The sequence below is a fragment of the Mesoplodon bidens genome, assembly GCF_964165515.1.
Source record: "Mesoplodon bidens genome assembly, chromosome: 4".
Classification (NCBI taxonomy): Eukaryota; Metazoa; Chordata; class Mammalia; order Artiodactyla; family Ziphiidae; genus Mesoplodon; species Mesoplodon bidens.
Genome location: NC_138160.1, coordinates 152,124,953 through 152,138,438, shown reverse-complemented (window position 1 = coordinate 152,138,438; position 13,486 = coordinate 152,124,953). Strand labels below are relative to the sequence as shown.

At 48.1% G+C, this 13,486-nt stretch overlaps 1 protein-coding gene across 1 annotated transcript in view; it reads right to left on the bottom strand.

Annotated features, from left to right (window-relative positions):
• Positions 1-460: 460 nt before the first annotated feature.
• The window catches only part of SPMAP2 (sperm microtubule associated protein 2), a gene marked incomplete at both ends in the record, with an annotated part of 31,532 nt that continues 18,506 nt past the window's right edge, over positions 461-13,486 (bottom strand). The window contains 4 exons of the mRNA XM_081232672.1: positions 461-723; positions 9,614-9,773; positions 12,005-12,122; positions 13,212-13,281. Coding sequence (XP_081088798.1) covers positions 461-723; positions 9,614-9,773; positions 12,005-12,122; positions 13,212-13,281 — 611 coding nt within the window. The remainder of the gene's footprint in view (positions 724-9,613; positions 9,774-12,004; positions 12,123-13,211; positions 13,282-13,486) is intronic.

The following is a 13,486-nucleotide window of genomic DNA, read 5'->3' as shown; positions in this document are numbered from 1 at the left end:
GGGAAACTCCTGTGGGTCTTTCACAAACTCTGTGACCCTCAGCCTCCACCTCAGCACAGGGGAGACACTGATAGTCCCCCCGTCGGGTCACTGCAAAGATCATAATCACGCAAGAGGCATCGGCTGGTTTCTTATGGAGGTCACTGAGTTTGAGGTGCTGTGGACGCCCAGGATGCGGCTGGATAAGCAAGTTGGAACAGAAGTGGTTCAGAGGGAAAATTCTGATGTGGGAGAGCGTGGAGTCTGCCACCCGAGGGGCTGGAGACGCCAGGGGAACGTGACTGGGGAAAAGGGACTGCAGGATTGCAGGTTGGATGCAAACATAAACATTATTATTACTGTCTCCTCCAGGCCCCCGCTGTCCTCCTGGCTCCAGGCCAAAGCGCTCAGAGCCACACACAGGGTCAGGCTGCACTTGGGTGTTTACTGGGAACGGGCTGAGGGGCCAGGCCTGGGCTGCTCATGCTTTTTTGGTGACACTCTTGGGGGTGGCAAGCTCGTGCAGGCGAGGGGATGCACGAGCCACCAGGGAGGCTGGAGAGACGCGGTAGGGGTTGTAGCCCTCGCTCAGGTCCCTCCGCACTTTGGGTTTGGCCAGGGAGACGATGCAGGGACTGGCCACGGAGACGATGCAGGGACTGGCCACCGCCTTCTTGGTGACCTCCAGCACCTCCCAGCGCGGGTCTCGGTCAGGAACACACTTGTCCGACTGGGCCTTGGGCACTGGAGAGGGCGGGAGAGGGGGGTGGTGTCAGAAGCTGGAGCCTGGGGCATGCGGCCACCCACCCACCCCGGCCCTGCCCCGCAGAGATCAGCCTTCTGGGTCAGAGCTCCCAAGTTTAATGGCCTGTCAACAGATGATGGATAAACAAACATGTCCCTCCACACATGGGAGCATCACGCAACCACGTAAAGGGGGGAAGCCTCGACGCTCACTACTACATGGATGGACCCTGAGAACACGATGCTCAGTGAGAGAAGCCAGACACAGAAGGACACACAGTGTGTGATTCCATTGATGGGAAACGTCCAGAACAGGCAGATCTGCAGACACAGAGAGTGGGTTCCTGGTTGTCAGGGGCTGGGGGAGGGGCTGGGGGTGACTGCTGATGGGGACGGGGCTTCACTTTTTGGGGGATGCAGTGTTCTAAAATTGACTGTGTTGGACATAGAGAACAGACTTGTAGTTGCCAAGGGGGAGGTGGAGAGGGGGAGGGTTGGATTGGGAGTTTGGGATTAGCAGATGCAAACTAGTATATACAGGATGGATAAACAACAAGGTCCTACTGTATAGCACAGGGAACTATATTCAATATCCTGTGATAAACCATAATGGAAAAGAATACGAAAAAGAATATATATATGTGTATAACTGAGTCATTTGGTGTACAGCAGAAATTAACAACATTGAAAATCAGCTATACTTCAATAAAAAATAAATTTAAAAAATAAAATAATATACAATTTTTTAAATGACATAAATATAAAATAAAATTGATTGTATTGGTGGGTGCACAGCTCTGTGAACGTACTGGAAAGTATTGAATTTTGCACTGTGAAAGGGTGAACTGTAAAGAAAAAACATTTCAAATGGCCATGGGTCCCAGATGGGGGACTCAGAGGGAGCAGAAAAAGGTGCCCTGGCGGCCGGGGGTTGAGGAGGGCGCTCAGGCAGCCCCCGCTGCCACTGTACCTGCAGCCCCAGCTGGGCCCTCTCCACAGGGTCCCACCAGCCACATGGGACCAGACCCGATATGGGCTGGGCTTTTATCGTTTTTAATTTTAATAAAATCTGTTAATTGATTTAAATCAATGGATGGATTGGCTTTCATTCCATTTTAGTCGTGGACAGACAGCTCTCAGAGCAGACCTGTGGCTCAGCCAGCCCCCTCCGTTCACCTGTCGGGACCCCCGGCCCTTCTCCTGCTCAGCCCCCTTTGCCACCTCTCTGCCACCCCTTCCTCCACAGTGGGAGCCATGGGGCATGGTCTGCGCGGGGACCAGGAGAGGGGTGACCGCTGGTGGCCACCGGTGACCACTGCCTTAACTTTGGGCCCCTCGGTTTTGAGGGCTGCCTTTCCAAACCCCTCTTTGCTCCAACATCCTGCAATCGCAAAAGGGCCCTCCCCCTAGTCAGCAGACAACCCACAGTTCGGGGGAGAGGCCCTCGGTGAAAAGAAGGGGGGGCCCTTCCACCAGCCTCAGGCTGGACTACAACTCCTGGGCAGGTGACATGTGCTGGGGCCCCCAAAAGGGAGGGGCTGGGGGACCTCGGGAGGACCTGCCCAGAGTCCACCTTTCTGGGAGTCCTCAGGGAGACTCAGGGGCATTCCCTTTGTTGTAACATCTGGGCTCCAAAAATCTGGTCACAGCTTGAGAGTGTGACTGGTCCACGGCCACACGGAACCCACAAATGCAAAACGGCATGGACCAGTGCCCACCCCACGTGGCCCCTGCACTGCATGCGTCCTCACTTCACTTCTTTTTTTTGGCGGTACGCGGGCCTCTCACTGTTGTGGCCTCTCCCGTTGCAGAGCACAGGCTCTGGACCCTCAGACTCAGCGGCCATGGCTCACGGGCCTAGCCGCTCTGTGGCATGTGGGATCCTCCCGGACCAGGGCACGAACCCATGTACCCTGCATCGGCAGGCGGACTCTCAACCACTGCACCACCGGGGAAGCCCCTCACTTCACTTCTTAAATGCTGGTCACAACCATGAGTGGGTGGAAGTCTGCGGTTTGAAAAACACAGCCCTACACCAGTTTTATCCATACACACACGGATGTGCATTGATATGTGCTCCTGAAGCCTGGATGAATATACATGCGTGTGCATGTACAAATGTACATGTGCTTATATTCCAGACGTGTGTGTTCCTGCATATGTGTGTGAGACAGGATGGTTTGAGAGAGAAGTGCGTGTGTATTTGTGTTTCTGTTCATTTAACCAGTCGTAACAAATTCAACAAATACTTTAACAAATATTAAGGTAACAGACGAATGAATGAATAAACAAAAGATCCCACAAGCAAGCTCGAAAGAAAAAAGACTGGGAAGAAGTTATTTTGCAATGTGCTCGACATAGAGTTAGTGATCATCTTATATAAAGAGCTGCTGCAAATCAATACCCACCTCCCCCGCAGAAAAAAAAAAAAAGGAAATAGGAAACGGAGAAAATAGGACACAGCAGATTATACCAAAACAGCCAATCAAGCTCTCTGGTGACCATGTGCTAGGAGCCAGGGATACACAGTGAATTTTCCTAAGCCTCTGATTACCTCTGGGTGGCGAGATTCCTTTCTTCATGCTCTTCTGCATTTTTCAAACTCTCTACAATTAGTGCATTTTACTTTTGTTGTGGGGGAACCAGGTATGTCCTTTGTTTTAAAGGACAGGAAGAGGCCCAGAATGGAGCCCGCATTTCCACAGAGCTGGAACTCCTGGCTCGGGGTCTCTTCCCTCCACCGTCACTGAAGTGCCCGGAGCCCAAGGGGAGGGTGGCCTCACTAAGGCTGCCGGCTCTGGAGGGGCCCCAGCAGTTGAAGCCACGACAGTCCTGGGGACTGTGGGCCGGACCAGAGGGCAGACAGCAGAAGCAAGAAGAACTACAATCCTGCAGCTTGTGGAACAAAAACCACATTCACAGAAAGATAGACAAGATGAAAAGGCAGAGGGCTATGTACCAGATGAAGGAACAAGATAAAAACCCAGAAAAACAACTAAATGGAGTGGAGATAGACAACCTTCCAGAAAAAGAACTCAGAATAATGATAGTGAAGATGATCCAGGACCTCGGAAAAAGAATGGAGGCAAAGATTGAGAAGACACAAGAAATGTTTAACAAAGACCTGAAAGAATTAAAGAACAAACAAACAGAGATGAACAATACAATAACTGAAATGAAAAATATACTAGAAGGAATCAATAGCAGAATAACTGAGGCAGAAGAACGGATAAGTGACCTGGAAGACAGAATGGTGGAATTCACTGTTGCAGAACAGAATAAAGAAAAAAGAATGAAAAGAAATGAAGACAGCCTAAGAGACCTCTGGGACAACATTAAATGCAACAACATTCGCATTATAGGGGTCGCAGAAGGAGAAGAGAGAGAGAAAGGACCAGAGAAAATATTTGAAGAGATTATAGTCGAAAACTTCCCTAACATGGGAAAGGAAATAGCCACCCAAGTCCAGGAAGCACAGCGAGTCCCATACAGGATAAATCCAAGGAGAAATATGCCGAGACACATAGTAATCAAATTGGCAAAAATTAAAGACAAAGAAAAATTATTGAAAGCAGCAAGGGAAAAATGACAAAAAACATACAAGGGAATCCCCATAAGGTTAACAGCTGATTTTTCAGCAGAAACTCTACAAGCAAGAAGGGAGTGGCATGGTATACTTAAAGTGATAAAAGGGAAGAACCTACAACCAAGATTGCTCTACCCAGCAAGGATCTCATTCAGATTCGATGGAGAAATCAAAAGCTTTACAGACAAGCAAAAGCTAAGAGAATTCAGCACCACCAAACCAGCTCTACAACGAATGCTAAAGGAACTTCTCTAAGTGGGAAACACAAGAGAAGAAAAGGACCTACAAAAACAGACCCAAAACAATTAAGAAAATGGTCATAGGAACGTTCATACATATCGATAATTACCTTAAACGTGAATGGATTAAATGCTCCAACCAAAAGACACAGGCTTGCTGAATAGATACAAAAACATAACCCATACATATGCTGTCTACAAGAGACCCACTTCAGACCTAGGGACACATACAGACTGAAAGAGAGGGGATGGAAAAAGATATTCCGTGCAAATGGAAATCAAAAGAAAGCTGGAGTAGCAATACTCATATCAGATAAAATAGATTTTAAAATTAAGAATGTTACAAGAGACAAGGAAAGACACTACATAATGATCAAGGGATCAATCCAAGAAGAAGATATAACAATTATAAATATATATGCACCCAACATAGGAGCACCTCAGTACATAAGACAACTGCTAACAGCTCTAAAAGAGGAAATCGGCAGTAACACACTAATAGTGGGGGACTTTAACACCTCACTTACACCAATGGACAGATCATCCAAAATGAAAATAAATAAGGAAACAGAAGCTTTCAATGATACAATAGACCAGATAGATTTAATTGATATTTATAGGACATTCCATCCAAAAACAGCAGATTACACTTTCTTCTCAAGTGCGCATGGAACATTCTCCAGGATAGATCACATCTTGGGTCACAAATCAAGCCTCAGTAAATTTAAGAAAATTGAAATCATATCAAGCATCTTTTCTGACCACAATGCTATGAGATTAGAAATCAATTACAGGGGAAAAAAACGTGGAACACACAAACACATGAAAGCTAAACAATATGTTACTAAATAACCAAGAGATCACTGAAGAAATCAAAGAGGAAATCAAAAAATACCTAGAGACAAATGACAATGAAAACACGACGATCCAAAACCTATGGAATGCAGCAAAAGCAGTTCTAAGAGGGAAGTTTATAGCTATAAAAGCCTACCTCAAGAAACAAGAAAAATCTCAAATAAACAATCTAACCTTACACCTAAAGGAACTAGAGAAAGAACAAACAAAACCCAAAGTTAACAGAAGGAAAGAAATCATAAAGATCAGAGCAGAAATAAATGAAATAGAAACAAAGAAAACAATAGCAAAGATCAATAAAACTAAAAGCTTGTTCTTTGAGAAGATAAAAAAGTTGATAAAGCATTAGCCAGACTCATCAAGAAAAGGAGGGAGAGGACTCAAATCAATGAAATTAGAAGTGAAAAAGGAGAAATTACAACAGACACCACAGAAATACAAAGCATCCTAAGAGACTACTACAAGCAACTCTAGGCCGATAAAATGGACAACCTAGAACAAATGGACAAATTCTTAGAAAGGTATAACCTTCCAAGACTGAGCCAGGAAGAATAGAAAATATGAACAGACCAATCACAAGGAATGAAATTGAAACCGTGACTAAAAATCTGCCAACAAACAAAAGCCCAGGACCAGATGGCTTCACAGGTGAATTCTATCAAACATTTAGAGAAGAGCTAACACCCATCCTTCTCAAACTCTTCCAAAAAATTGCAGAGGAAGGAACACTCCCAAATTCATTCTATGAGGCCACCATCACCCTGATACCAAAACCAGACAAAGATACTACAAAAAAAGAATATTACAGACCAATATCACTGATGAACATAGATGCAAAAATCCTCAAGAAAATACTAGCGAACAGAATCCAACAACACTTTAAAAGGATCATACACCATGATCAAGTGGGATTTATCCCAGGGATGCAAGGATTCTTCAATATATGCAAATCAACCAATGTGATACACCATATTAACAAATTGAAGAATAAAAACCATATGATCATCTCAATAGATGCAGAAAAAGCTGTTGACAAAATTCAACACCCATTTATGATAAAAACTCTCCAGAAAGTGGGCAGAGGGAACCTACCTCAACATAATAAAGGCTGTATATGACAAACCCACAGCCAACATCATTCTCAATGGTGAAAAACTGAAAGCATTTCCTCTAAGATCAGGAACAAAACAAGGATGTCCACTCTCACCACTATTATTCAACATAGTTTTGGAAGTCCTAGCCACGGCAATCAGAGAAGAAAAAGAAATAAAAGGAATACAAATTGGAAAAGAAGAAGTAAAACTGTCACTGTTTGCAGACGACATGATACCATACATAGAGAATCCTAAAGATGTCACCAGAAAACTACTGGAGCTAATCAATGAATGTGGTAAAGTTGCAGGATACAAAATTAATGCACAGAAATCTCTTGCATTCCTATACACTAATGATGAAAACTCTGAAAGAGAAATTAAGGAAACACTCCCATTTACCATTGCAACAAAAAGAATAAAATACCTAGGAATAAACCTACCTAGGGAGACAAAAGACCTGTATGCAGAAAACTATAAGACACTGATGAAAGAAATTAAAGATGATACCAACAGGGCACTTCCCTGGTGGCGCAGTGGTTGAGAATCTGTCTGCCAATGCAGGGGACACGGGTTTGACCCCTGGTCTGGGAAGATCCCACATGCTGTGGAGCAACTAGGCCCGTGAGCCACAACTACTGAGCCTGCGCGTCTGGAGCCTGTGCTCCTCAACAAGAGAGGCCACGACAGTGGGAGGCCCGCGCACCGCGATGAAGAGTGGCCCCCACTTGCCACAACTAGAGAAAGCCCTCTCACAGAAATGAAGACCCAACACAGCCAAAAATAAATAAATTAATTAATTTTTTTTTAAAAAGGCAGATGCTTGCTTTAAAAAAAAAAAAAGATGATACCAACAGATGGAGAGATATACCATGTTCTTGGATTGGAAGAATCAATATTGTGAAAATTATACTACCCAAAGCAATCTACAGATTCAATGTAATCCCTATCAAATTACCAATGGCATTTTTTATGGAACTAGAACAAAAATTCTTAAAATTTGTATGGAGACACAAAAGACCCCAAATAGCCAAAGCAGTCTTGAGGGGAAAAAGCAGAGCTGGAGGAATTAGACTCCCTGACTTCAGACTATACTACAAAGCTACAGTAATCAAGAAAATATGGTACTGGCACAATAGCAGAAACATAGATCAATGGAACAAGATAGAAAGCCCAGAGATAAACCCACGCACCTATGGTCAACTAATCTATGACAAAGGAGGCAAGGATATACAATGGAGAAAAGACAGTCTCTTCAATAAGTGGTGGTGGGAAAACTGGACAGCTACATGTAAAAGAATGAAATTAGAACACTCCCTAACACCATACACAAAAATAAACTCAAAATGGATTCGAGACCTAAATGTAAGACAGGACACTATAAAACTCTTAGAGGAAAACATAGGAAGAACACTCTTTGACATAAATCACAGCAATATCTTTTTTGATCCACCTCCTAGAGTAATGGAAATAAAAACAAAAATAAACAAATGGGACCTAAGCAAACTTACAAGCTTTTGCACAGCAAAGGAAACCATAAACAAGACGAAAAGACAACCCTCAGAATGGGAGAAAATATTTGCAAACGAATCAACGGACAAAGGATTAATCTCCAAAATATATAAACAGCGCATGCAGCTCAATATTAAAGAAACAAACAACCCAATCCAAAAATGGGCAGAAGACCTAAATAGACATTTCTCCAAAGAAGACATACAGATGGCCGAGAAGCACGTGAAAAGCTGCTCAACATCACTAATTATTAGAGAAATGCAAATCAAAACTACCATGAGGTATCACCTCACACCAGTTAGAATGGGCATCATCAGAAAATCTACAAACAACAAATGCTGGAGAGGGTGTGGAGAAAAGGGAACCCTCTTGCACTGTTGGTGGGAATGTAAATTGATACAGCCACTATAGAGAACAGTATGGAGGTTCCTTAAAAAACTAAAAATAGAACTACCATATGACCCAGCAATCCCACTCCTGGGCATAAACCCAGAGAAAACCATAATTCAAAAAGACGCATGCGGGGCTTCCCTGGTGGCACAGTGGTTGAGAGTCTGCCTGCCGATACAGGGGACACGGGTTTGTGCCCCGGTCCAGGGGCACAAACCCATGTTTTTTTTGTTTTGTTTTGTTTTTTTAATAAATAAATAAATAAAGATCCCACATGCCGCGGAGCAGCTGGGCCCGTGAGCCATGGCCGCTGAGCCTGTGCGTCCGGAGCCTGTGCTCCGCAACGGGAGAGGCCACAACAGTGAGAGGCCCACATACCACAAAAAAAAAACAAAAAAAAAACAATGAACGCACCCCAATGTTCACTGCAGCACTATTTACAATAGCCAGGTCATGGAAGCAACCTAAATGCCCATCGAGAGACGAATGGATAAAGAAGTTGTGGTACATATATACAATGGAATATTACTCAGCCATAAAAAGGAATGAAATTGGGTCGTTTCTTGAGACGTGGATGGATCTACAGACTGTCATACAGAGTGAAGTAGGTCAGAAAGAGAAAAACAAATATCGTATATTAACACATGTATGTGGAACCTAGGAAAATGGTACAGATGAACCGTTTTGCAGGGCAGGAGTTGAGACACAGATGTAGAGAACAAACGTACAGACACCAAGGGGGAAAGCCGCAGGGGGGTGGGGCGAGTGGTGTGCTGAATTGGACGATTGGGATTGACAGGTATACACTGATGTGTATAAAATGGATAACTAATAAGAACCTGCTGTATAAAAAAATAAATAAAATAAAGGACAGGAAAAAAGTCAGGCCAACACCATGTAAAGAGCCCTTGTGCCCCAGCTTGGCTCTTTTAGCCCTGGCCCTGCACCCCAAGTTTCCCTTCTGCACCCACTTGCTGTAGGGAGACCCACAAACCGCCCCCTCCCAGAGGGAGCGATTCCCTCTGCCAGTCCCCAGGGAGCCCATGCAGGCCACAGATGAACTGCCCACAGGGATCCGGACAGCTGGTCTGCAGTGCAGGTAGAGCTAGGGAAGCACATATCTGGCAGAAGCAGGTCCAAGTTGACTGGCTGCCCCCACCCGCGTCCAGTGGGGAAGGACACCTCATAAGATGCCAAGTCCCCGGGGACCTGCTTACTGGCCAGGTGAAGGAGGCGGTTATAGTCTGACACGTGTGGCTTGGGTTTTGGCATGGGGTCCCACTCTTCCAGCAGGGTGGCTGGAGCCCTGGGCTTTGCCAGCTGGATGATCCTCAGACTGGGGGTGGCCATCTGGGCTGCCCTGGACACTTGGGACACCTAGAAACAGAATTAGAGGGGAAAGAGTAAAGCAGCCCATGATTCCTCATGGCCCCTGGATCAGAAAGACCCTGAAGGCAACACTGACAAAAGACTGACTGGGAAGAAGTTAGTTTGCAGTGTCTTCAGCAAAGGATTTGTAGTAGCCATCATAAATAAAGAGCTTCTCTAAATCAATAACATGAAAAATCAATAGGAAACTGAGCTAATTGTGCAGGAAAGTAAACCCAAAGGATCAATAATCTTCTCTGTGCACCAGGGAAATGTAAATTAAAACAGCAAACTATCACTCCATGCCAACAAATTTGGCAAAAGTGAAAAAGTCTGGCATTATCAAGCCCTGGCAGGAAGGTGGGAGGAGAGAGATCCCAAAACGTGGCTGGTAGGAGGGTGAATTGTACAAGCACTTGGTGTGTGTGTAACATTTAATGTTTTACAAAAGCTCTCTGCTGGGTGCACTTTGGGTAGGAGACTGCCCAGAGGCAGAGGATTGGCTGTAATGTTCTCTAGGGAGACTGAAAGATGAGTCCCTTTCCTCCTGAAAATGTCCTGCTGAGAAATCACAGACATTACTCTTGTCAAAGACATCCTGGCGCTTACAATTTCACACCCCTCTCAACCACCCCTTCCGTCCCCTCTCCTTTCTTCCCCTCCTTCTCTGCCCACCCGGACGGCCCCCACAGCTCAGGTCACCAGATGAGGCAGTTGAGTCAGCCTGCGGTCCTGCCCTCAAGGGGCCCCCCGTCTGCAGGGGTGACAGGCAGGGAAACAGTCACTTATCCATGCATTTGAAGAATATTGACGACCGCTTCATGCCTTGCACGGGGCAAGGCCAGCTCTGCAGTAAGGCCACAGCAGACACAGACACATGTCCTCGGGGAGCTCACGTTTAAGGGAAGGATGACAGCCCATCCAGAGCGCATGTGAAAGGGGCTGGGAAGGAGCAAGAAGGGGTGTCGGATGGGGGCCCCACCAGGGTGGGCAGGAACATGCCCAGATGCACATGCCAAGGCCCAGGGACTTGTTGAGGGACCTGCATTTAGTCCAACAGGGGGCACATGGGGTAGTAGGGATGGAGAAGGCCCCATCCTGCTGGCTTTCCTGGGGCACTGGGGAGACACAGAGGGTGTTGGAGCACAGAAGGACTCGAAGGCTAAACTGGCAAAGGCAAGGCAGGTTTCAGGAAAACAGCAGGTACGTCTCCAGGTAAGAGGTGGGGCCAGACCCTCCTCCGGATGCCAATCCAACCAAACTGACTGCTGAAGCCTTTTTTTGAGACAACTGGGGAAACGGAACATGGACTGGGTATTTGGACACTAAGGTATTATTGTTACATTCTTTCAGTGGGATCTTTGCTGTTAGGGGTTTTAAACTACGCTCGCCTGTTAGAAATCCACATGAAGAGTTTCTGGGAGAAGCAGTGTGTTGTCTGCATTTAGTTGTAAAAGTGTTCAAGTTGGGGTTCTGTCAAACAACCACATGAAAAGACACAGATCCAATGCACATTAAACCACAAAGCCATCCCACCACACACCTGTCAGGGCGGCCGTAAAGGAATAACCGGACAAACCAGCAAACAGACACACGGTGCCCGACGGGGCAGCCACTGTGGGAGCAGGTGGTCAGTCTCTGATAAAGTCGGACAGGCCTCCTGGCCAGGACCCCGCTTCTGGGTGTTGACCCTGGAGATACGGCAACGTATCCCACAGAGACCCAGATGCTCACGGCAGCCGTGTGTGCGAGAACCAAAACCCAGAAACGAGCGTGTGTCCTTCGGTGGGTGCGAGACGCCCCCGCGGCGGCCCCTCCCAGGGGAGCGCGACTCCGTGCTGCTGGCCAGGCCGGGGCAGCGCGCAGGTGCCGGAGGGTAGCTGCGGGCCACCGGGGCGGAGTCGGGCCTGAGCTGGGGCGGGGGGGAGCCTCAACTGGAGGAGCGCAAAGGACCAGATTGAGAAGGGACTGAACTCCGCTGTCACCTCTGAACCGCGGTTGTCCCGCCGCCGCCGTGGAAGCAGACGGCTCCGGCTCCCCTCCGAGCTGACAGGCAGCGGAGGGTGGTCCCTGCGCTGCCTTCAAGGCCCGGGGGAGGAAAGTAACGCCTTTTCTTGAACAAAGCCCAGTGACTCCCGATGGTTCAGGGAAGCAGTCACACGTCTGTTGCCTCTTGCCCTTCCGGAGCCGCTGAGCCCCCGGGGGGAGCTGGGAAGCTCCAGGGGGAGAAGGGCACCCACCTCAGACATGTGTATGCTCCAGATGTTATTCCGGACCTTCGGGGTGGCCAGTTCCCGCAGGCGGCTGGATGCTCGGTACTCCAAGGTGGACTGGGGAATGGGCCAGATGGGGCTGGTCCTAAGGGAGAGGCAGGTCTGAGACCCTAACCCGCCACCCGGGGCCATGTCTGTGTGCTTGCGTGTGTACCACTCCTCTCTGACTCTGGGGCTCAGGGAGAGCCTGGTGCAGTGCAGGGTTTTCAAAATATCTCCAAGAGGGGTTCCTAAAAGAATCCCTAACAGAGCCCCCTATTCTCAAGGATGGAGCGACCCTCTCCCTGGTAGTCCCCTCCCAGCCGTCTCCCCTACTCCCACCATCAGGCTGGGGTCAGGAGGTGGATCGAAGGGATGAAAGTCGGCCCTGCCACCACCCCACCTCCTAAAACCGGGTCTCATCTCTGCCTCTGCCCCAGAAACAGCCGTATTTCATTGATCCGAGGCAGACTCTTATTTTCACATCTCTGAGGCTGGAATGCAGTGGATAAACACTGTCAGCCCGACCAGAAGGCCCGGGGCCATCCATGACTGGCTGTGCTCCACGGAGCTGTTTACACAGAGGTCACCCCAGATTACAGGTCACACAGAGGTCACCCCAGATTACAGATCACACAGAGGTCATTCCAGATTACAGATCACACAGAGGTCACCCCCCAGATTACAGATTACACAGAGGTCATTCCAGATTACAGATCACAGAGGTCACCCCAGATTACAGATCACACAGAGGTGCCTCCAGATTACGCTCCAACCAGCATTAAGGTGAGAAGTTGTGGTCACAGCGATGGCCTCAGAAACGGTAGCTGGAGCCTGTCAATATGGGTGAGTGGGGCTCTCGGGTATGTTGTCCTTTCCACACGTGCGTGAGATAGGAAACTAGTCTGTGTCTGATAACTCCAGACCCCACGTCAGCAAGCGTGGAAGGCGCAAGAACTGAGACAGAATCGTGCCAGAAGGCAGGCGCCTAAAACCATCAGTCTCACAACCGCCAGCTGCCCAGAGCGACACCAGCACCTGCCCTGTGGCCCTGAGAGCCTCCTGCGTCCTGTCTGGGTAGCTGAGCTTCAAAGGCTCACTGTCTGGCCGGCGTGAATGGGTCTCCTGGTCCCAGGACCTGGACCCTCCCCTGCAAGCCCCGAGAAAAAGTGGTCCCTGCCCGGCCGCCCCCTACCTGTTGTTGTTGTAATACTCCGAGTAGAACTTCTTAGGTCGGGCCAGCTCCTCCAGCCAGCGGGACACCTCTGCACAAAAGGGGAAACAGCTCCCTGGAAACCTGCCCCTCCCCGAGGGCTTCCTTCCTCCTGAATCCAGCTTCACACAAGGGACAGCTCACAGCAGACACCCTCACCTAGGGACCGCGGGGCACACAGGGGTGGGGGGGGACAGGGGCTCAGGCTCCTCTGCAGGACGGGCCTGGGCTCCAGGGGCCTCCGTGCTCACTGCAGG